The sequence below is a fragment of the Colias eurytheme genome, chromosome 17 (genome assembly GCF_061535395.1).
Source record: "Colias eurytheme isolate Ceu_HAF_F1 chromosome 17, ilColEury1 Martin Lab GWU primary, whole genome shotgun sequence".
Classification (NCBI taxonomy): Eukaryota; Metazoa; Arthropoda; class Insecta; order Lepidoptera; family Pieridae; genus Colias; species Colias eurytheme.
In genome coordinates, this window is record NC_142996.1 from 4,681,239 (window position 1) to 4,705,817 (window position 24,579).

A 24,579-nucleotide genomic window follows, 5' to 3' on the forward strand; every position below is an offset into this window, starting at 1 on the left:
CAAGATGAGAACACAACTCGACAGAACAGTTTAAATCGCTGCAAAAGTTGTATGTATGAGCGGGCTCTAAGAGTAGTAACTAGTAACCCATCAACAATAAAAATAATTTTAAGTTTTATTTTGACAATAACTGGAGTTACAGGAAAATTGCAAATCATTTAGAGTGTTCGGTAAAAAGGTATTCAATGCTATAGTCTATTTCAAAAAGCATGGTACTTCTGATCAAGTACCTAGAAAAGCTCGACCATGAAAAATCACTGCTCGCGAGGATAGGCAAATGATTCTTTTGGTAAAGATGAATCATTTCAAAGGTAGACCAAAGGATTTGAACTTACGTTTGAGGACAAAAAACTGTTGCCAATTACTTCATCAGTAAAGTCAGTTTATCGAAGTGATATTATCATGACAATGTAAAGCTGGTTGCCGTTTATCCCGTTGTGTATGTAGTGACATGAAACAAAAGTGCTTGGAAGGGATATGCCACGTCCGATACAATTAATGTTTTAACCAGTCTTATTATGTAGAAGATATTGATCAAAATAATGACCATGATAATTAGATAAAAACGTTTTTTATTAAATTTTCACCGTCATTAGTGAGGCTAACATACGTTTGGACTGATACCACACACAGTCCTCTGGTAATTGATAATATGTAATATGTATGTATCGTACTTTGATTAGCTCTATGGTATGCTTAGATTACAAAATAAAATACAGATGGAGCATGACAACCTCCCGTCGCCCTTGTCAAAGAAAATACGAAATCAAAAGCAAATACGTCGCTGCTCCAGTGCTATAGCGCATATAGTGTCATGCATTACGTCAAAAAGGGTTTGCAATTTTAGTAAAAAAATGCTGTCTTGTGATAATAAAACGCTGTAAAATTTGTTCCCGAAAACAAAAAAAAAGATAAAACATCGTTTCACAGGTTTTCTGTAGATTATTTGGCTGATTTATTTCTTTATACGAATAATAATTTTACAGATATGAAGGAATACAAAACTTCAACGTATGTTGCCAGTATTTTGAAAATGAATTTGCCATTTTTATTGGTAAAACGGTAAAACGGTTAAAAGATCTTCAGGGTAACGCTGTTGGATTTTTCGATCGTGAATGTGATTATTTGTAAAGTGCACTAAAGGTTCATGATCATTTTTAGATTATTTTAATAAGCATAATACATTATTTTGTTACTTTTATAAAGCTTAAAAACGCCATAGTCGTTTTCGCTAGCGATTTAATTTATGTGAACTCCATGATGGTTATGATGAAAATAAAATGTCCCGTATTCTCGACTAAAAACTACCGCTATTTGCATTCATATATTTTGAAAAATAAAAAATAATATAATTATTATAGTTAATATTGAAAATTTTTGAAGTGAAACTTCTTTATCGGTGTTGGAAAAAAATTTAGTGTAACATTTTTTCGTTTCGTTACGTGCCATCTTTTTCTTGTCCCTACCACGCGTGATTCGACGTATTTCTGTACAGTTGCAAATTATTTTTTGAAAAATAAGGTCATAAAGAAGTTTCACTTCTTACGTGTGTACACTAGTACACACATTTTTTTTATAATTTATGTAATTAAAAATTGAATACAATTATTTTGTCTATATATAACTTTATAGTAGGCAGGTACTTTTATATAATAAAAGAATTTTTACAATATTATAAAAAAAAATATCAACAAACCCGAAATAATATTAAAATAAAAATTAAAACTTGACTGCTAATTTATGTATACAGGGTGTCCCACTATTGGTATACTAAGCGCGAAGGGATATCGATATCCCGTCTACTTGTAGTCTTGCATACACTGATCACGTAAAAAATACTCAAACAACAAAATTATGTCAAAAATTGTTTGCTAGATTTTTCCTGAAAATCCATGTTTTCTTCTCTAGCTTCGCGTAGCCGGCATATACCGCTTCTCTAATATGAGCATTTTGTCTATGAAAACATAATCTTAAACGATAGCTCACGTGCGGGTGGCAAAGTTGGGCGGGTTGCTTGTTATGGGTGTACACAGAAGAGTTTTAAGAATTCATCTGTTTGAAAAAAAATGCATTTGGAATTTTATATGTATTTTTTACGTACTCAGCGTATGCAAAACTATAACCTTCTTTGAGCTTAGTATACCAACAGTGGGACACCCTGTATAGTCTACGTCACTACCGCCACTAACATAATAATTCAGATGATTGCAATGAAACCTAATAACTCAAAATCGGTCCAACGGTTTATACTGCAGGCCGTGTCAAAGAAATATTATACATACATACATAAACTCGAAAAACATAACCCTCTTTTTTCCGTAGTCGGGGAAAATTTTTCAATATCTGGTAACATTACACGCACACAGAAGCACCGTGTACGTACAGTGCAGCGGCGGAATGACAGCACACATAGCTTTATTGAAAATGACGATAAATCATTCGGTTTAGTTCGGCAACGCTCCATCTGTCTTTTATTTTGTAATCTAAGATGGTATGTTTATTTTAAATATTATTGACGTCTAAATTGATAAGTAATTTCTTGGAAAACTTTTTTTCATCCGTTTCAAAAATATTTTGAAATCGAACAGGAAAAAACAGTCCCCTGACAACAGTCCTCTGCCTGAAAATTCTGCAATAACGTATTAAATTAACGAAAAAAATGAAAAGGTAAATCGTAATAAACATTATTTCAAATTATAGGTTCAACACATTCATTTCAAATAGAACCTATGACATATTTATTTGACGCTTCTAGTCTTAGATCCGGGCACAGAATACATAATAGTAGCTAAACGCTACAGAACGGACACTCTCCGCCTCCCGCCAAAATTAAACTTACCTCACCCCCGCGCGATCAGACATAAAATGGGCCATATTTTTCTACAGGGACGATACGCAACGAAGATTGACAACATTAATCAAATTGACTTAAAGTAATTTTATTATTTTGGATTTGTGATTATCGTTTTTCGTAGAAAATGGTTAGATATTGTGCTGTTTACGGATGTATTTCATCAGAAAAACGCGAATTTTTTTTTACGCTAGTCACAAATGTGCCAACCATAAAGCGTTAACACACACATTTGCAGTCTCTACAGTGTGACTGTCAAAACGATCATTTTGTATGGAGTGTCCGGGGTGTGATCCGGGATTAGAAAAATATATCCTCATCTGTTATTTAGATGAAAGAATTTTTTATAAGCTGATTTCTATATCATGAACTTATAAAAGGGCACTGTAATTTCGTACAGCTCCTATACAAACGCTGTACTGATTTTTTTTTTAATTTTCCGAAAAAAAAAACGGGTTCTGTTTGAGAGAAAATTAACTTTTAAGTTAGATGAGGAGGCCCACTGAATTTATATGTATTTTCCGAGTTATTAACCGTTTCCCAAGAAATCCTGACTGGGTTTGGGTTATTCAACTTCTATCCTATAATTTCTTCGCTCTTATGATCATTTCTTCTTTTTTAGTATCATAATATTTACTCATTTGATATCAGTTTCTATAGAAATTTCTCTCTGGATGACCTTTTTAACCGACTTCATCTATTTCATATGCGTTCGAGCATCCTGTGTATTATGAATCAAGTTTTTAAAGGAAAATACATATTGCAAATCTGACTATAATTTGAAGATTTTTACATATAAGCAAATTAGCAGATAAATTTACGAATACAATCCGAACGTGATCCATGTGATAGCATAGGTGATAGGATATGAGCTATAACTCCGATGGGCGATGCTGGGTCGTACCGCTAGTTTTTATATATAGATATTTAGATATCATTGATTTAGATAAACCTTAGATAAATATTATGCGACATGTCGCGGAATAATTAATGATTTATTTTTGTTTTTGTCCATAGAGGTGAAGAAAACGCGAATAACACGTGTGCAATGGCTGCATCCGCGGCAGCTCCCGCCACATGGCGGGGGACCAACGACAGCGCGACGGAGTTTTGTCGACGAGGGAACACGCCCGCCACGTATGGCAGGTACCACCAGCGAACCAATGCACCATATGCCACGCCACCTTCCAACACCGAAAGGTTTGCATGTTGCACTATTCCAAAACTTCGAGCTGCGAATTTAGAATTGAACTTGTTTTGTACACTTAGCCACTAGTAAGGTAAGGTGTGTTGCCATTCTACCGATTTTTGGAAGGTTTGGCGGATGGTATAGTTTGCTGATCGTGATTGATTTCCCTGTTTGTTTCCTTGTCACCGTATTCACTATAGAGTATATACATATATGTTGCACTTTTGTGTTCGCTTTGAAATTTAAAAAAATAATAATATTTTCACTCAGTAAAAAAAGGAATGTACCTATGATTTGCACATTACCTACCTACCTATAATAGTTATTTTTATTCACCAACAGATACAAATTATTGGGTCATTTGTAACAGTATGGCGGTTCTTACTGTACGCAGTGACAAAAAGAAAAATGATGGTTAGAGCGCTGGTACCGGCGGCCCAGTTGCGTGGTCGTTAGTCCGTAGTCGTACACGTCGGATAAATTTCGAGTGTCAAACATTGAGTACTAGAGAGGACATCGCTACTACACTTTTTGTAACATAGTAGCATTTATAAGTAATAATAGGCAGAATGTCTACAAAGTGACATCGCTTATCTATGACTCAATAGCCGCCCCACGCGCGCCCCGCATCGCCGCGCTTGTCGCACAGATTTTGTTCGTGGTGTCCTCTCGTACGTAAACGTAGTAATAATACTTCAATGGTGTCAAACGATATGTTCTACAAAAAATTTAGGATTTTCCGATAGTCCATAAAACAGAAGTAGGCCATACTTATCCGGTGTGACTTAAATCCAGCCATACCGACGCGAATGCGTTAAGGTTAAATCGGACCCAAAACAGACGTTTCGACCGCACGGAGATTTAATTTTTTTCTTCATAAACTACCTATTACATTTTTAAAGTGAAACTTTTATTACATCGTCTCAAACTTTTTGGTCTGTGTAGCGCATGTCGCGTGACGGTCGGCTGCCGAGTAGGTATAAAGCAGTGTTCGGAACCGTTCGAACAGTTTCACTTTTACCGTGGTTTCATAAAACTACACAACATTTTTTTTATTTAACTATCGATTTATTTAATTAAAGAGTTTGTTTAGCGACGTTTGGGAACCGAAACACGATTGACAAAATTTGCCTCGATAGAAAAACGTGAAGTTGCCTAAAAATTAAACGGAGAATCAATTTTATTTGGACAATAGTGAAGTAATATCAATGAAACTTTACCCACGTGGGCACCTTTAAATTCTTGAGGGACGTATGGGAGTAGATTTTTCAATTAAAATATCAGTAATTAAAAACAAAAAATGTTATGTGGTTTTATGAAACCACGGTAAAAGTGAAACTGTTCGAACGGTTCCGAACACTGCTTTATACGTACTCGGCATCCGACCGTCACGCGACATTCGCTACACAGACCAAAAAGTTTGAGACGATGTAATAAAAGTTTCACTTAAAAAAATTTATTAATAAGAGCAAAAAATTGCGCGTCTGCCTCCAGCCAGTCGACACCAAAGCAAGAGGTGCACAAACACGATTGCATTTCACCTTATTAAAAAAAAAACAAATTTAACCATTTGTACCAGGCTAATTTTTGCACAGTTAATCATTGTCGTGCAGCCATTTACGAAAGTAGCCATGCCATACTTTTCGGACAGTTCCAAATAGTCGCCATACCGCCGAAAATCAGCAAAATTTTTTTTACCACCCTTAATGTTATAATTTTTGTTACTTTAAGTTATAGATACATAGCGGGGGATCATAGTATGGTTTGTTTGTTTGTTTTGTTATACATATTAACTTACCCATTCATTATAATTATGTATTAGTAAGTCCGCACATATCCAAATCCATTTTTGGCACTTTTTTGCATTGTTTCGGCTTGCTTCGTTTTTTACGAGTGGAGTGTAGTCGATCTTAGTTGTGCGCAATCATGTATTGTCATGTATAACGCTTCGTTGTTTGTTTAGAAACAAAAACGTACAAGAGTGAGGCTACGTAAATGACGTTATTTGTAAACGGTGTTTCAGAACTACACCTCTCCATCGGTGGTACGGCAGTGGCGAGCGGACGGGGGGCGCGACCGGCGGCGAGAGCACGCCAAGCACGCCCGGCGGCGGCACGGAGCGGCGGCGGCGGCAGTCGGGCTCCGGCTCGTCGCGCTCGGAGTCCAGCTCGCCCGAACCCAGCGACACGTCGCGCGCCTCCACGCCCGCCGCGCCGCCGCCCGCCACCCCGCAGCACCCGCACCCGCACCACGCTAACCACCGGACCCCTTCGACGCACCCGCACCAGGTATCATACAAGTCGACATTTTCTAGCATTATGTTACCAATTACAGTGTAATAGTCACTTTGATATATAAACCTTTGCCACGGATTGGAAACTAGTTCAGTAAACGATAATTCGAGTACTTCGAGACTCACGTAGAGTCTCGAAGTACTCGAATTATCGTATGATTGCAGTGTTTACTATGTACTACCTACTTCTAAACTAAATTATATCAAATTTGTTTTTCAGTGGGGGGCATCGACAGCAAACGGAAGACCTCTTGCAATCTGTGTTAGAAATTTACCTACGAGGTCGACCGATAGTTCCCTCAAAGATGGTCTTTATCACGAATACAAAAAGCACGGAAAAGTTGTTTGGGTAAAAGTGGTTGGTCAAAATGCGGATAGGTACGCGGTGGTCCGCTTTAAAAAACCGTCCGATGTAGAAAAGGCTCTAGAAGTGTCGCAGGATAAACTTTTTTTTGGTTGCAAGATCTCTGTGGCTCCTCACCAAAGTTGCGATGATGACGCCGAGTCGGCGAAACCCTATGAGACTGATATTGATGAATACCACCCCAAGGTGAATAAGATATTATTTTATTAATTAAATTATCTAATAATAAATGGACTTTAAATTGTTATATATTATCTTCTATTTAAACATATTTTATGACGGCCTTTTCAGGCGACAAGGACGTTATTTATCGGAAATTTGGAGAAGGATGTAACACAGCAACAACTGCGGGATAAGTTCAAGCATTTCGGTCGAATAATAGAAATTGACATCAAGAAGGGCAGCGGCGGGGGCGCGGGCTATGCTTTCTGTCAGTACGCGTCCATATCCAGCGTGGTGGAAGCGATCCGAGCCATGGATGGCGAATATGTGGGCAGTTCAAGAGTTAAACTCGGATTTGGAAAGCCCGTCGCCACCACATGCGTTTGGGTCGACGGTCTCACCGAACACACGGAAAAGCAGGTTTGCCTATACTTTTTATACGTAATTTAATGTAAGCAGTTTTTTGTTTACTGTTTTATCATAACAATAAAAATATACAATCGCCAAATATAATTTACATACATCATCATGATCGTGAACAGTTAATTTTTTTACTGCTAGGCGCAGGCCTCTCATGAGGAACTTCAATATACTAGGATAATGGTTTAAAAGGAAATGTAGTGAGAGAGACACTAGCAAATTAGGTATTTAAAAACTGTCGCTGTCACTCTCCTAGCGATCGCGCTCGATAAGGACAAGAACTTAAGCTATCTGAAATAAAGTAAGATAGCATAAGTACATTTACAAAATGTAAAACCTCTGCCTATGTATGTAGTAATAATTATACACAACAAAAAGTTGTGTACAATCTGAATAACTCACATAGTATAAAATGAGACAAGTCAATAACTGCGTTAAAAACAACCGACTTCAAACTTGCACTTGCAACATTTACAAATACAGACAAAAATGCTCATAAAATAAAAACTACTGGGCCTATCCGAATAAAATTTTTATGGGACCAATTCGACACCATTCCGCATCGAACAAAAAAAGAATCACGTAAATCGGTTCAGAAACCACGGAGTAATCGGTGTACATACATAAAAAAAAAAAAAAAAAACATACCGGCCGAATTGATAACCTCCTCCTTTTTTTTGAAGTCGGTTAAAAATGTGTTAAGACCTTGGTCTTGTCTATTAAGTTTTACCTTCTCGTCGCTAATGTGATCCAATTCTCGATACAGCAGGTTGTAACTGCCACTAGTAAAATTACCATGCTCAGAAATAAATGCTTACATCACCTTTTATTTGTTAAAAATGTTTCCACATTACATAATTTTTCATGTAATACACTAGTTAGTTAGTTTGTAATTTGTATAATTATATACTTTAATTATTTTATGGGTATAACTTATTTCATTTTCAAATATGTATCTGTCGTGGCCATATCGTAGATTTGATCATTTCACGAGATGGTCGCTTTATTTATTCGCTAATTCGTTTAAATACAATGTGAAAAAGTCATAGCAAAGAATTTATGACGAAGAGGTTCGAGTACTATGGAAACTACGGATATTCAAGAAAAAATGCGTCTAAAATCCTATAACTATATTTATATATCCTACTATATTATTATAATTGTTTCTTTTCTAAAATGCGATTCGCTTCTGGCACTCACCGGCCGCTGACGGGGCACTAGCTTGAATGACAATAAACAAGTTCTAAAAATATTCTAAATCTTTTAAATATTTATGGACTCCCTATATTTTATACGATCTGGCCAAATGTGGATGACAAAATCGTGAAATCTGGTCAAACTATGTTGGCCACATCATGAAATGTGACCATTTTGTGAAATGATCAATCATTTCATGAAATGAGCCTACGATATGGCCACGACATATCCACAAGAAAATACTGTCCCAACCTTTGATACACTATGCCTATGAAATGAATCGGTGTTACGTTCCATTAAATGAAATGTAATATTAGGACACATCAGACATATCAGACACATCGGACATTTTGCGACAAAATGTATGAAACACACAATCTAAATAGTAATAATAAGCTCGTGTAGGTACGCGTAACATTTTCAAGTGCGAGATGAGCAAGGCTAGGCCATTCAGTCGTATTTTTTTCACTGCATTCTTTAGCAGTGGGTAACTGTGAGGTGAGGTCGGCGGGTGCCGGCGTAGTCGGGTGGAGGCGAGGACGGGCACTAATGATTACAGTACGGCCAGGTGCTGGCGGCGATATCGCGGTGCGGCGCGGCGACGTCGGTGTGCGTGGACCGCGCGGCGGGCGCGGCGCTGGTGCACTTCGAGCAGGCGGCCGCGGCCGGCGCCGCCGTGCGCGAGCTGCGCCGCCTGGCCGCGCACCTGTCGGCCGCCGAGCCCGACCAGCCGCGCCTCTGCGTCGACTACGCCTCCCGGGAGTGTCAGGTGAACGCCTACCCTCATGTGTCCGCTTAGCAGTGGCGAAGTCTTCCATCGGGTTGAAGCATATCGAATTAAATTAATGTTCAAATAACTATTCAAATACTATCCATAAATATCTATAAAAAAGTGCTGTGCTGAAATAAAGTAAATTTTACTAACACTTTTTTAAGGAGAAACGTGGGCTGATTATTGATTTATTATTGTTTCTTTTTAGGATGCATTCTATGAGCAGTTGGAGAAACATGGTGGATCTTCGACTCTTACGAGTTCTGAGCGGTTGAGCGCTGATCTAACCGGTCGCTACCTTCCTACAGCGAGGCATGAACAATTGAGGTAATCTTTATACTTTTTAAATAGCGGTTATAGTCGACAGTTACAGTACACTGACAGTTAAGACACGACCTTGTAATGGATACACCATTAAATTAGAAACGTATTGGATGCGTTTAAAAATGGCATTTATTAATTTTTACGTAGCTTTATGCCATTACAATGATATTCCGTTGGAATTACATATAACAATTCTTAACATTTACGATAAATTAATTCAATCTGACTTTACGTTGATGTCCTGCAAGTATCGATAAACAAATGTCGATATTGGAAATGAGTGCGTATTTTTAAAACTGAAAAATCAAACCAAATAGTGGACTATATCTGAAAAATATCAATTTACCTAAGATAACATAAGTTTTTCAGACAAATTAAATGGGGACATCCATTTTCATCATAAAATATACACTAGCGAATACGTGTTTAACAGGTTAAAAATTACAAGAAAATATTATGTTGCATTTTTATTTGGAAAATTTTCGTTTTACCTACATTATAAATTAAATAACTTAACAACAACATAACAGACGTTAAAAAAATCTTGGTTAAAAATGCATTTTATAATATTTGTAAAAACATGTTGTACGACGTGGCTGAATGCGAGCCCCGCCTTTGGCTATAAAATAGTATAGTATCGACACGACACATCATACGACCCATCATTAACACGAAATGTCATAGGAATCAAGGTTCGCCGTGCCGACTATACATATTACTTTTATTTCAAACAGAGTCAAAGTTATTGAACATAATTGATAAGCAGTAGCAATACATATTCACAGATTACGGTTAGCACTGAAGTACTCTGAAAAGTGATTCATATTATATTATAAATTATTAATATTGACTGGATTACTTGTGTTGGTACATCTAATTATTCTTTCATTCATAGACGAAATTAAAAGGTTTCTATTTATGAGAGGATATCATATATCCCGTCGCGGTAATTCAAATATATTTTAATGGTTCTTATTAATAATTTAAGAATGAACACTATTTACACAGATATGAGACCGGCACATCACGATCTCGTGCACCAAGTTTTGGGCGAGGTTCGTCGAGAACACCCAGATATACACACGATCATTACGATCCAACCGACTATGCCGCCGATCGCAGATACAGGTCAGTATTGATTTTCCAAATTGTAACCTACCTTAATTTTACTTACCTATTTAAGGTTAATTCGTTATTTAAATGATATATTGGTTTTTAACAGGGTATATGAAGAATTGGGGTCTAGTCCACCAACGGACGAGGCTCCCTATGATGATCGGTTGCAGTCTGTTGTCGTGTCACCGCATCGCGCGCATAGACATCGACATGACTCCAGCCCTGAAGATAGGAAACATTCTAAAGTAATTATGAATACTCGTAATTTACATGAATAATCGTTATGAATATTTTTCGTAATAAATAAAATAAATAATAAATATTTCGAGACAATTTTCACACACGGCATGATCAGGATCCCATACTAAGCTTTCGCTTGTGTTATGGAAACCAGATGGCTGATAAACATACATATATAATTTTAAATAAATACTTATATACTTATAGATAATTTACACCCAGACACAGAGCAAACATCTATGTTCATCACACAAATATTTGCCCCGGGTGGGGATCGAACCCACGACCTCTGGCTTGGAAGGCAGGGCCACTACCTGCTGCCTGTCAAGCCGGCCGGTAATACATACAATCTAGGGCCAAGTAATGTTATTTTTTGCCTGTGCTTATAAATAAAATATAAATTGTTAACTATTTCTCAGGAAAGACATCGCAGCGCAGGCGGCAGCTCGAGAAGGTCCCGTTCCGGGTCTCGGGGCGAACGGCACAGCTCCCGGCGACGTCACCGGAAGCGACGCGATGGGTCCGGGTCCCGCGGCTCGCGCACGTCGCGCGCCTCCCGCGCGGGCACGCCGCTGCGGGACGAGCCCGACGCGCCACCCGCCGAGCCGCGCCGGCCGCCCCGCGAGCGCCCGCCGCTGCCCATGATCCTTCCGTTGCCCAAGTTCGCTCTGCAACTGCTGCGCACCGCGCCGAGCACGCCGCGCGCCGCACCTGCGCCCGCGCCCGCGTCGCCGCCGCGCCCGCCCTCCGCGTCCTCTTCGAGCAGCGGCTCCGCGCCACATTCTCCCTCGCTAGAAGAGAGAATTCGTTCCCTCGATGAAAAGTATGAACGGTGGTCCGGCTCGCGCGTTCACGCGGACGCCCCGGATCGCTCCCGACTCAGGAGCAGGCTCTTTGAGCTAGACATAAACGAAGTGAAACCCTCTGAAGTGGTACGATCGTTACTGGCTAAGAGATCTGTGTTCGACGAAGATACTGAAAGATTGGAAGGAGCCGTCAGACCGCCCAGTCCGTGCGGTAGTCCGCGATCCATTCTACAACCGATACTGCCGCGGGCTTTACGCTATCCTTTCCCGACGCACCCACCGCCTCCATCTGACAGTTCGGTGACATCTATGGAAACGTCGACTCCATCGAACGATAGCGATAGATCGGATCCCCGTCTAAGTAGAACGACACAATTAGATGTTGGCCCTAAAAATGAAACAGAAAATTCATTACAAGCGAGGCTTCGACTACGTACACCATCTACGGAAAAATCCTATGGAGATACTAAAGAATCTGACATAGATAGTTTAAGATCCGAAAAAAGGCGCAATTCCATTTTGGGTACTAATGAAGAAGTGAAGTCTTTCGATAGTGATGCACCTATTGAAAAGTTTGATTTTGAACTAAAACCCCATAGCAACTTTTTTCGAGAATTACAAAATACTCACCATGTAAAAACAGAATCAAAATATAGTGAAATAGTGTCTACTGTAACTGAAACCATAATAAAAACTGAAAAAAATATTGATAATATAGGGAGTTCGGTCAGTGAACTGAATAATATTGAAGAACAAATTCGGGATGAATTGCCATTTTGGGGTTCCAGGCGCCATAGTGTGAAAGAAATATCAAATTATGAAAACATCAGTGATAAGTTGTCCATTAAAAAAGACAGTGAAACTAAACCACCAGTTACACAATCAATAGAAAAACAAATAAACAATCATGAAAACGAGATTGGCCAAATCGATATTGAAATTAAAAAAGAAGTAGAAAGTTTTCAAGATACAAATATACACAGTCAAGTTTGTCAAGATATTGGTAATATTAGTAAACAATCTTACCAATTGAATACGGTGAATTCTATAGATAAAAAATCTTCCGATGTAAATCACGATTCCAAAAAAAATGATAAAGACGTAAAGGAAAAGCATAGTTTAACTGCGCCCAGTATATTATGTAATGAAAAAGTTGAAAAGGAACCAATGGATTCCGTCAAAGGCTTAGAGAAAAGGAGAGTGAGTCACAGTGATAACGGTTCCAGTGAAAAAGATTCGACCAAGGATGTAGAAGAACGTGATAAATCAAAATATGCAAAAGATCGCAGTGAAAAGGATAAAAATGAGCTTAATAAAGATAAGAATAAAAACAGTAAATCCATAAAAGTAGAAAAACACGAAAAAGACAGGAAAATAAAAGAAGAACCACTCAGTAAACCGAATTTAGATAGATGTGATAAAATAAAAAACGAGAGAGAAGTTGATAGAATAACTGATGTTCTCAATTTGAATAGCTCATCTAACAAAGACCGGGAAATTGAGAAAGGAAAACAAACAGATGATAAAAATTCGCGATCCGAGAGTCAGAATCATAAAAAGGAAAGGGTAGAAAAAGAAAGGCGAAGAGAACTTATCGAAATAGACCCATTTTCGTGTAAAAGTAAAAAAGATGAAAAACATAGGCATGATCGATCTAAAAAAGATCACTGCGATAATAAACGTGATATAAAAAAAGAAAACGATGGTAGTAAAACTAGAAAATCATCCAGAGATGAATCATCTAAGGATGTTAATCGTAAAGATTCAACAGATTCCTCGACATCCAGAGCTTCGTACGATTCACCTAAGGTCAAAGATTTGGAACACCATGATGCAAAAGAAGATATAAAGCCAAAAATTAAGCATGAAACTGAAATTACGCATTTCAAAACTGATAACCACAAGCTTCCTATTTTTAAAACTGCTCATGATCACTTAGATCTTGAAAACAAAATAAAAATGAGATCTGAAATTAAAGAAGAAAAAGATTTAATTGATGGATATTCAAAAAACAAATCTGTTAACTCTTTCGAAAATATTTCTAAATGTAAAATTGAAAATAATGAAAAACAAAGACACTATTCATTTGACTCTACAAATGCAGAAAATAAACGCAAAGAACGCTTAAATTCTTGTTCAAGTTTGCCATCAAATATTAGTGGCCATAAAAGGAGAATGTCATCTCAAGACGTTTTAGAGTGTTTAAATGAAGATATTAAAAAGAGTAAAAATGACATTAAATGTTCCGAGAGGCGTGAGTCCAAAGACACGAAATCCAGTGAGAGACATAAAACACCTAAGTTTAACAAAGGTCACTTTGCTAAACTATTGGAGAGTAAAACAAAAGATGATAAGAAAAACCAAGTGAAGCCTCCTGATGACTTATTTACTCCAACAAAAGAAAGTGAGATGAAAGATTTTTCAGAAAAAAGTAAGGGTAAAACTGATGATAAAATAAAAAAAGATGATAAAAATAGTTCAAGTTCGGAAATGCGTTCAGACTTGCATAATAATTTAGACTTTCTTGCCATCTTTGAATTGAGATCAAGTGAAGAAGATGAAAAGCAACGAGCATTAAGGAAGGAAATGAAAGAAAAAAAGAGAATACAACAGTTACAACAGATCCAGGAACTACAAATGCAGCAAGGAGCTCTGCAAAATTCAGAACAAGTTAATAAAATAAAGGATGATAAAAAGCATAAGCAAGATGAAAAGAAGAAAGAGGCTGCCCGTGAAAAGCGTATGTCTACAGAGCGAAAAAGTAAAGATGCGGAAATTAAGCGTAAAAATAGAAAACAAACAAGTACAGATAGCTCTGACTCCGATGAACCTAAAAAACATTCTATATTTGATATAATCGACGATGAACCTACTTATATCTCTATGTATGATAAGGTTAAAGCTCGTTCTTGTAAGAATATGCAAAAACAAGAAGAAGAAAAGCGACAAGAAAAAATAAAAGCTAAATTTAGCCAATTAAAGCAAAGCAGAGCAAAGCGAGAAGAAAAGAAAAGATCAAGTTGGGATGAAGATAGTGAATCTGATCATGATAGACAAAAACTAAAATCTTCACTCGATAGTTCCTCAGATGATGACCATCTGCCGCAAAATAGTAAAAGGCTCGAAAACTTTCAACGCAGTTCAATTGATTATGAACGTCATAGTATTGATGATTACTTTAGTTTAGAAGGAAATGAAAATGATATGCGTAAACTTTCTCGCAAAAATTCCCGCACTCGTATTATGTCGGATTCGTCAGATGATGAAACAATGAAGAGAATTATTGGCCAAGGTGGAAAAAGAGACTACTTATCGGAAAATGAATCTACGCGTGAATGTAAGAGTATAAACAATTTTATTAATGAATCTATTGTGGAAGACAAAGTTAAGAAAACATCTATTTTAAATTTATTTGGTAAAAGTGATAGCGATGACAATAAAGTAAAATCAAATACAGAAAACGACAGTGATTATAAAATGTCTTTTGTTAAATCTATTTGTAATGATATTTCATCTGAAAATGAATCTTTGCCTTCCAATAGAAACTCTTGTGATGCTCGTAAAAAACATAAAAAGAAGCAAAAGAAACAAAAAAGCACATTTTCTGATGAGGATGTTAAAATTGATAATAGTGAAAACTTATTAAATGAACGCGATATTAAGCAGAAAAGTATAGATAAGATGCGCAGGCATAATAAGAAAGAAAAGCGGAAAGAACGTATCCGAGACAGTTTTGATACAGATGATAATAGAGACGATAAAACTAAAACAAAGAGAGATAAACGCCCATCTACAGATGTCATGCCTGAAACGCCTTCTGGTAATGCTAAAAGAGAAGGGAAAATGGAAGATATCTTTGGTCCATTGTCAGACGAGTCTGACAAAGATATATCCAATAAAATAGAGTTACCTGCAGTTGAATATGAAGGGTTGAACTTGAATAACGATCATAGCGATGACTTAAAATCTAAAGACAAAGAAGACAGTAAAAGAAGGAAGGAGAAAAGACGCAAAGAAAGGAAACATTTTATTAAAGATGATGATAATAGTTTGGATGTGGATGCAGTTAGCAAAGCTATAGAGGCACGATTATTTGCTGATACTGTAAATAATGATGGGAGAACAGATGATCAACAAGATGTAATGAAAACTAAATCCAAATACGACGAAATGAATATAAAATTGGATTCGGTGACTAATAGCGAAAGGTTTATGGAAAGATTAAAGAAAGAATGTAAGGAAAAAAGGAAGAAGAAAAAGAAACATAGAGATGATCGTCAAAGTAGGAAAGAACACCATTACTATAATGAGAAGATTAATAAGACTGACAGCAATGCTTTTGAAAGAAATATAGACATGTCACCGAAAACTATTTTAAACATACCACTTCCTAATGAAAAGATTGAAATCAATGAAAAATCTGATGATAGTAAATCCCTTTCAGAATCTCCAAGTTTGCCAAGATTAACCGACAGCCCACCTTTTGAAATAAAACCCGAAGAATTAATCGATGATAAGAATAACGACGCTGTCAGTGCTAGTCAATTATCATCAGATGATATAATTTCTGTGCATAGTTTTGATGAAGCAAAATGCATTGAGATTGATGACATTCCAATGCCTCCTCCTATTGAAAATAATATAGTGCAAGATATAAGCGAAGTACCTTTGCCCGAAGACCCTCCAATGATTCAGACAGACACTAACACATCTCACTCCGATAATTCGAATCCAACATTTGATTTGCCTCAAAATGTCAGTGAAGATGCAGTCCGGAGTATACCCAATATTGAAAGTGAACCCGATAAACAAAGAGAGAATTCGCCTACAGAAAACCACACGGCGAAGGCTGATAAAAAGAGTGAAGAAAAGCCAAGGGCAATTATATCGCAAGAAGAAACTGAAGACGCAGTTGCAGCTTTATTGGGTGAGAGTTTTGGGGGAAAAACTGATACTTTTGGGAATTGCTTTGAAGAGGTTGTCAGTGATGATAACAATCAAAGAGAAATAGAAACATCTGCCACTGAAAATGAAAACATTCCAGAAGAAGATGCAGAGGAAATGAGACAAGCTGTTCAAAATTTGAATGCGTGCGAAATGGAAATTAAACCAGAAACTCCCGTTTCAGATAATGATTTGCTTTTAATAGATACGGATACCGAAGAAACAGAGGACGCATCTCAAGATGCTGTAGAAAAATTACCAGCTACTATAATGGCCACTTCTCCAACTGTTAATAATAATACAAAATCAGAAGCGGAAACCAGAACATCGGATTCACCTAATGTTATTGTATCTAAACCAAAAACGCCTGTAGTTCAAACTGTTTTGACCCAGACTAGTAATGCTAACATTAAACAAACAGAATGCGAAAACATTGCCGTGTCTAAGGAAGAAAACGTAACACAGATAACTTCAACGGCAACGCCAGTTATTACATCGTGGACATTAACTAATAATAAAATAGAAACACATACCGTAAACGCACCAACAACTAAGGAAGATAATAAACCAACACGAATTACAGCAAATATTCTGCAAATTAAGCCGACCCAAAGTTTACAAATAGCAGCAAATACCTTGAGACCAATTACTGTTGCAAATAGAGTTAGTTCACCTTATCAGGTTATAAACCATATGATAAGACCTCAAGTATCAAATATGCAACCGCCTACGATCAAAATACCTGATAATCATGTTTTATATCAAAAACAGGGAATTGTTATTTCGCCGCGAATGTCTGGGGATGCTAGATTACAAAGTCCCAAGACTACGCAAAACGAAGGACTCACATCACCACGTCTAACTAATATGGCTATATTAACAACGTCACCACAAAATTTAAATTCTGCTGGAATAGCTCCACAAAATGCTATGCAGCAAAGATCTCCAGGGCAAGTTACAGTCGTTCGTATGCAACAACCACCTCTAAGTCCTATACAAGCAATGCATATTCCGCATGGCACAAGAGCTATGATTTCACCAAATAGACCTAATTCTGTTTTAGTACAAACCCAAGGTACTCCTATACACTTTAATCGGCTTCCTGTTACTCCTGTCCTAGCACCTATATCAAAACAGCTGGGTTCCAATTTGGTGCAGCAAAATAAAAATATCAATATACAAAATACACAAATATTACAACAAAAGGTTGTCGGTGCAGAGTGTACAAAAACAGAAAACGTAAATGATGGTAGCAAAATTATTTTGTCACCAACACGCTTACAGCAGACATCGAATGCTTCGGTTATACCACAAAATCGGATTCTTCCTATGCAAAATGCTTTACATGTTGGTTCTATGAATTCCTTACATTTATCTAACAAAGTTTTAATTAACAGTAAAGGAACGTTTTTAGAAAAAAGAGATAATCAGCACCAAAAGTCAGAGCCCGGTCTATCTTTCAATTCGACGCCAATTATTCATGTTGCAAACGTCAATCAATCCACAACATCTATAATACAAAGTGGATCAAAACCAATCATGTGCAATATTCAAGAACCTACTCATAATAGGGGGCAAAGTCAAAATGTAATTCACTCCGTTAACCAACAACGAATAACGGCAGGAGCCTCGTTAAATAACGTAATGCAAATTGACCAGGGCAAGGGTCAGCCTACGGTACTATCCGTTGCGACTATTCGACCGCCGACAGTTTTGACTAAGTCAGAAGCGTCTAATGCAGTAGTCGTTTCAACATCAACGCTAACAAACGTTGTTATGACTCCGCTGTTACTAAAAACAACAAAGACTAATGTACCTATTCGCTTAAGTCCAAGAAAAGAAAGTCTTGAAAGTAATTCTACGTCTATTAATATAATTGGTCATGAAGAAGATAGATTAGGTGATAAAAATGTGGCTGCTGAAAATGGTGAAATAAATACTACTCCCGTTACATCCAATTCTCTGGAGCAAATATCTAAGTGTGAAACTGACTTTGAGGAATTATTAAAAGATAATACAAATGAAATTAAAGTTACTAATGCCCCAGAAAAAAAATTGGAAGTGAATGTCGGAAATACTATCACTGTTATATCACCATGCAATGACAAGAAACACAATGTAAGCCTAGAAAACAAACAAAACATCTCTGATAAACTTTTAATACCACAAACAGCGGATTCTGTTGAGAAAGATGCAAAGGAAAGTGATGAAAATAATAGGGAGGTAAATATGAAATCAAAAGAAGTACCAAATGTCAAAGATAAAACTGTTTCTTGTTTGGAAGAAAAGCAAGATAAATGTTCAGAATCAGACAATACCGTAGAAAATATACCCGTGGATAAAATGAATAATACTGACTGTGTGGAAAAACAAGACAGTAATACAGATTTACCTCCTCGCTCTGTTTTAGAAGTAAAAGTCGATGAAGACCCACTTTTTCGTGCATCAACAGATGATAAAGAAAATACTGAACATGACATCCAAACTCCGGAAGAAAACGAGTTTTGGAGTACTAAAGATCTCAATATCGAATCAGTTATTAAAAAAGTCGATTCACTTTGTAATGATAGTATAGATGTAATTGCCAAAAATCATACCTATGTATCAGACCCTAATACAACACAAGTACAACATATTCAGCATAATTTTATTTGCAAGGAATCTGACGCTATAATATCCGAAAATAACACCGACTTATCTTTTGACGCTAACAATGCGTCAGAAAGTACAGATAAGTCATCACCATCTTCCAGTAAGAGAGGTGGACGTAGTAATAGGGGAAGAAAATCAGATAAAATTCAAACGCGTCAAATTTCTAAGCCGGCTCGAGGAGGTGGCAATGGGAAACGTGGAAGGGGTCGCTCTAATAAAGTAGACAAAAAAGTAAAAAGTCTTGTTAGCAGTACATTTCATAATATGCCAGGTGATGTTTATGATTTCCATGAGGATTCTGGCGATGAAACCACATCTTCAACAAATAAAACTGAGTCTCGACCGAGGTTAATTCTCACAATTAAAAGCCCACTTTCCGGCAATACCGGAGCAATTCCTACATCGACTCTAAGCATCGCTCAAAAAGATCAAAATATTAAATTAAATGAAAAACCTAAAGAGGAAAAGGGTGAAGTATTTGCATCGCCGTCCACGAATACTCGTAAATCTAGAAGACTTCAGGAGAAGGATATTCAAAAAAGTACAACAGACGACGTAATGGATGATGTTGTAAAAGGAACATCAACTAATAACAGGAATACAAGAGAAACAAATAGAAAGCGACCCACAAGACAAGCTGGCCTCAAACCTAACACGGAAAAAGCTCTATCGGAGACAAGAAAATCACCTAGAGCAACTAAAAGAACTCGAGATAGGAGCCTTTCTGATGCTTCTATTGATAGTGCAGATGAGAACCAGAGAAAAGAGGAAATGGTTAGGGATGCAAAAATACCAAAACTTGCGGAGCCCATCGTTCCAGTCGTCACTGAAGTGGAACCTATTGTTAAACATACGCCGCCGGTAGTTGTGAACTCTTGTCAACCAACAAATCCTACTCCTATTATGAAGCCACCAAAAAAGATGATTTCGGAAATAAGTGCCAAGTTAGCGTGCGCCTTCGAAACGGCTGCAGCCGCCGCTCCACTTCCCGCGGCTATATCGGCTCCGATCCTTACACCGACACCGGCGCCCGTCCCGGTAGCCGTTTCGACCGCGTCACCGAATCTCGAGCGTTTGATGCCACCGCAAATAGAGCGAAGAATAGAAACGGATCGACTCATCTTACCTCCACGGGAACCTAGACCTGCCGAATTAATGTCTTCGGTGCAAGAACCGATCTCTCTCGGCGAGCCTTCCGATATCGCCGGTGTGATGTCAGAAGCGAGTCACATACGTCGGATAGTCGACAACGTGCCATCCAATATGATGCCCGTGGGCGCAACGGAGGCGACGGACGCCCGAGTGCAGTCCCCCGCTCTACCGCACAGGCCGCCATCGACGCATCGGCCCGCCGATCGCGCCACGCCGGTTCTGATCAGGTTAGTTTTAATAATGCTGTGCTACATGAATTTTCGTCGTCCATGTCGTCCGACACGGAACTTCTTAGAATTCTATTAACGTTCATCTAATCTCTTGACAAATATCATAGTATCGTTTAGATGCCTGTCCAAAACGAAGGTTACAATGAAAGGCAGGTGTCAATAAGAATATGTATGCGTTAACCAGGAGCGGGGGCGAAGGCGGCGAGGGCGGTGAGGTGGCGGGGGCGGCGGGCGCGGGCGCGGCGGGCGCGCGCGGCTACCGCGGCGCGTACGCCGGGCCCGCCAGCCTGCCGCGCGGCGCGCACCACCCGCCGCCGCCCGCCAAGCAGGTGGCCGTCGTGGGGCCGCAACACCACCATCCCGGTAACACTACTATTACTGAAAGAACTCTATTCAATGTATTCAATATAAATAGCAATTCTATGTATTTCTTGACTTTGTATCGATTGTAAATAAAAACAAAATTTCAATTCAGTACTCGCTGAATGATATTAATTTTATTATTATTTCGAGTTCATTTTATTAATTAAAAATTATTTTTTCGAGTTTCGCAAACGATTATTTAATCTTTATTTATCCCCAGTTTCTCGAGTCACCATCACGAGTGTCCCGTCGATCAGCCCACAAGGACAAATGAATATGGTGAGTTTTAAATACTATTTTTGTCGCAGTATTTTATTTTTTGGTATGAACAAAGGTTAAAAATAATCATTCCATGTAACTTTCATGCTCACTCGGAATAGTCTACGGATTTTGTTCGAAGCCCTCCACCTGCACATCAACAGACATCTCCTATTACTTCGGTATACTACAATGTAATTTTAATAAATGCATCAAATATCCTCTTTCTTCGTAATATTTGTATCTTTTTATGTGTATGTAACATAAGTACTTATTGAATAAGAAGTAAATGTAACTAATAATTGATTTTTTTGCAGGGCGATGGAATGTACCCACATTTCTCCCACCACCACTACCAAATGTATCAACAACACTTCCGCGCGACCCAACAAGAAATTCGGGCTAGCGCGTCCCCTTTCACGAGGTAAATATTTGGGATTTTGAAGATTTAAGTGCTTATGTGATATTTCTTTAGATAGATAGATATATCTTTTCTTAAAAAACTGCTCAAATAAGTTCAATTTGATGTTGTCAGCCCCTCAATCAGATTTTAATAAAACACTATTTGCATGCGTGCAGGGGAGGTCTAGAAGCAGAGGGCAGCGAGGCGCCGACCCCGCCGCTGGAGCTGCGGCGGCCGCCCTCCGCGCGCGTGCCGCGCCCCGCGCACTCGCCCTCGCCCGCCGACCGCCATATACGTGAGTGCACGAGCCTGTCTTATAATCACGCAAACATTTAGCTTACAACAAATATAGATATTAGACATTTTGAATTTCAATACGAAATACTTTTATTTTTTTTTATAACTTTTGCACTGCGTCTCCTTGTTCACTAGGTTGTCTGGAAGAGATCGCGGTCTGAGCGATAAGACCGCCTGTTGTGCTCTTTTATTAACTAATGTATTGTGTCCTTACTTGTACTTTTCTCTGTGGTGCACAATAAAGTATTTTTGTTGTTTGTTTGTTTGAAATACGTACACTATTATAGTCTACCGGTATGTCTGTTCTAAAATATATATTTCGATAACTTTTAAATACATTGAATGAGACAAATAAGTGAAGGTGTTGGATGTGTGCGTGCAGTGTACGCGGTGCGGTGCGGGCGCTCGCCGCCGCCGGCGCACGGCAGCGGGCGGCCCGCGTCCGCGCTGCCGCCGCCCGCCGCGCCCGGCCCGCCGCACGCCTCGCAGGTGCCGCGCGAGGCTGACTCGCTGCAGATGCTGCTGAGGGTGAGTCGCCGCCGCCTTATCGCTTTTTTTTACCCGAATTTTATGCTCACGTTTGTAAAATGTTGGCAAAAAATTGGAAACGTAAAATTTTTAACTATACATATTTAAGAACGTCAACCCTATTCTTTGAACGAACGACTCCGTCGTAGTTTTTTGTGGCGTTAAAGTTGTCGTCGAAAAGTGAAATAGTAAAATATATTTTATGTAATTGTAATTTATTTAAGGAAATTTGTAACCTAAGTCGACCTCGAAGGCTCTTTTGAGAAATTAGTTAAAGGGGTAAAAATGAAACGTGTATAATGTGATTCGTCGGTTAGCGTTACCCGGTGATGTGGCAAGGGCTGCTGGCGCTGAAGAACGACTCGGCGGCGGTGCAGATGCACTTCGTGGGCGGCAGCGCGGGCGTGGCGGCGGACGCGCTGTCGCGCAGCGCCGACGGCGCCGCCACCTCGCTGCTGCGCATCGCACAGCGCATGCGCCTCGAGCCCGCGCAGCTCGACCAGGTGCACCGCAAGATGAAGGTGCGTGTCGTATTCGTGTGCGCCATACATATCGATGCATAGTTTTTTTTAACCTGTCTCAAAATCTCGTACAAAATCTAAAATGTACTGAGTTTTCATGTGTTTTTTTTATGTACTAAATATCCGATACGACTTCTCACGAGACTGTCGCGATTGCAAGAGTGACAGAATATTAACAGAATATCGTTATCAGATGGAGAACGAGCACTGCATGCTGCTGGCGCTGCCGTGCGGGCGCGACCACATGGACGTGCTGCAGCAGTCCACCAACCTGTCGGCCGGCTTCATCACCTACCTGCAGCGCAAGCAGGCCGCCGGCATCGTCAACGTGGCGCCCTCGCCGCGACACCACCAGGTATTGTCGCGCTGTTGTGCCTTGTTACAGTCCACCAACCTGTCGGCCGGCTTCATCACCTACCTGCAGCGCAAGCAGGCCGCCGGCATCGTCAACGTGGCGCCCTCGCCGCGACACCACCAGGTATTGTCGCGCTGTTGTGCCTTGTTACAGTTCGCCGATTTGTACAATATTATCATTACATTATTATCGACTGAAAAATATGAAAAATGCAAACTCAATTATCTATTCGTTTTACGCTATTCGCATATTGAATATCTTTCGTGTGTGTTTGCCCCCAAAAGTCTATTCTTGTAAAATAGAAGGCGTATAGCGTTCTCCGCTTAATTCTGGCTTATATAATACATACAGTTTGTTAATATACGTATTTCCTCTTTTCAGTCTATGTACACAGTTCACATATTCCCATCGTGCGAATTCGCCAACGAGAACCTGAACCGAATCGCGCCCGACCTGATGCACCGCGTGGCCAACATCGCGCACCTGCTCATCGTCATCGCTACGGCCATCGGATGAGCTGCACTCCGCGCCGGCCTGTGCATAAGATACCTCTACGAGCCTGTGCAATCGGTACCTCTATGAGCCTGTGCATAAGATACCTCTACGAGCCTGTGCATAAGATACCTCTACGAGCCTGTGCAATCGGTACCTCTATGAGCCTGTGCATAAGATACCTCTACGAGCCTGTGCATAAGATACCTCTATGAGCCTGTGCAATCGATACCTCTACGAGCCTGTGCAATCGATACCTCTACGAGCCTGTGCAATCGATACCTCTACGAGCCTGTGCAATCGATACCTCTACGTCGCTGCGACCACTCGCGAGTGCGCGTACACTCAAGGATGTGACCTAAATCGGACTAGACGAAATGCTCTCGGATTAACAGTTTTATCCTGGACGTGACAATACAGACGTTATTTTTCATAAAATATTGTAAATAAAATCCAGGTTGTGAAAACTCATTCTAAAATTTAGTTATCGGTCGACCTGGTGTGAAGCCGCCGTGGATACGATGAACGCTATGCGGACGCGAGACGACCGTTTCCGGAATTGCTTATATTACCTCGTGAAGTGAACGTTCGTGGTGATGTATCTATAGTGTATTTATTGATCCGGCGCCGCGCTGTGCGCTCTGTATAAA

General features: G+C 39.1%; 1 protein-coding gene across 1 annotated transcript in view; it reads left to right on the plus strand.

Moving 5' to 3' along the window:
- spen (spen family transcriptional repressor split ends) overlaps positions 1–24,092 on the plus strand; it is a 102,287-nt gene extending 78,195 nt beyond the window's left edge. The window contains exons 3-19 of the mRNA XM_090111395.1: positions 3,869–4,051; positions 6,064–6,328; positions 6,554–6,883; positions 6,989–7,279; positions 9,045–9,245; positions 9,457–9,575; positions 10,581–10,700; positions 10,795–10,933; positions 11,348–20,709; positions 20,897–21,075; positions 21,296–21,354; positions 21,651–21,757; positions 21,913–22,031; positions 22,416–22,561; positions 22,879–23,082; positions 23,276–23,437; positions 23,819–24,092. Coding sequence (XP_089967521.1) covers positions 3,869–4,051; positions 6,064–6,328; positions 6,554–6,883; positions 6,989–7,279; positions 9,045–9,245; positions 9,457–9,575; positions 10,581–10,700; positions 10,795–10,933; positions 11,348–20,709; positions 20,897–21,075; positions 21,296–21,354; positions 21,651–21,757; positions 21,913–22,031; positions 22,416–22,561; positions 22,879–23,082; positions 23,276–23,437; positions 23,819–23,953 — 12,121 coding nt within the window. The 3' untranslated portion in view covers positions 23,954–24,092. The remainder of the gene's footprint in view (positions 1–3,868; positions 4,052–6,063; positions 6,329–6,553; positions 6,884–6,988; positions 7,280–9,044; positions 9,246–9,456; positions 9,576–10,580; positions 10,701–10,794; positions 10,934–11,347; positions 20,710–20,896; positions 21,076–21,295; positions 21,355–21,650; positions 21,758–21,912; positions 22,032–22,415; positions 22,562–22,878; positions 23,083–23,275; positions 23,438–23,818) is intronic.
- Positions 24,093–24,579: the final 487 nt, after the last annotated feature.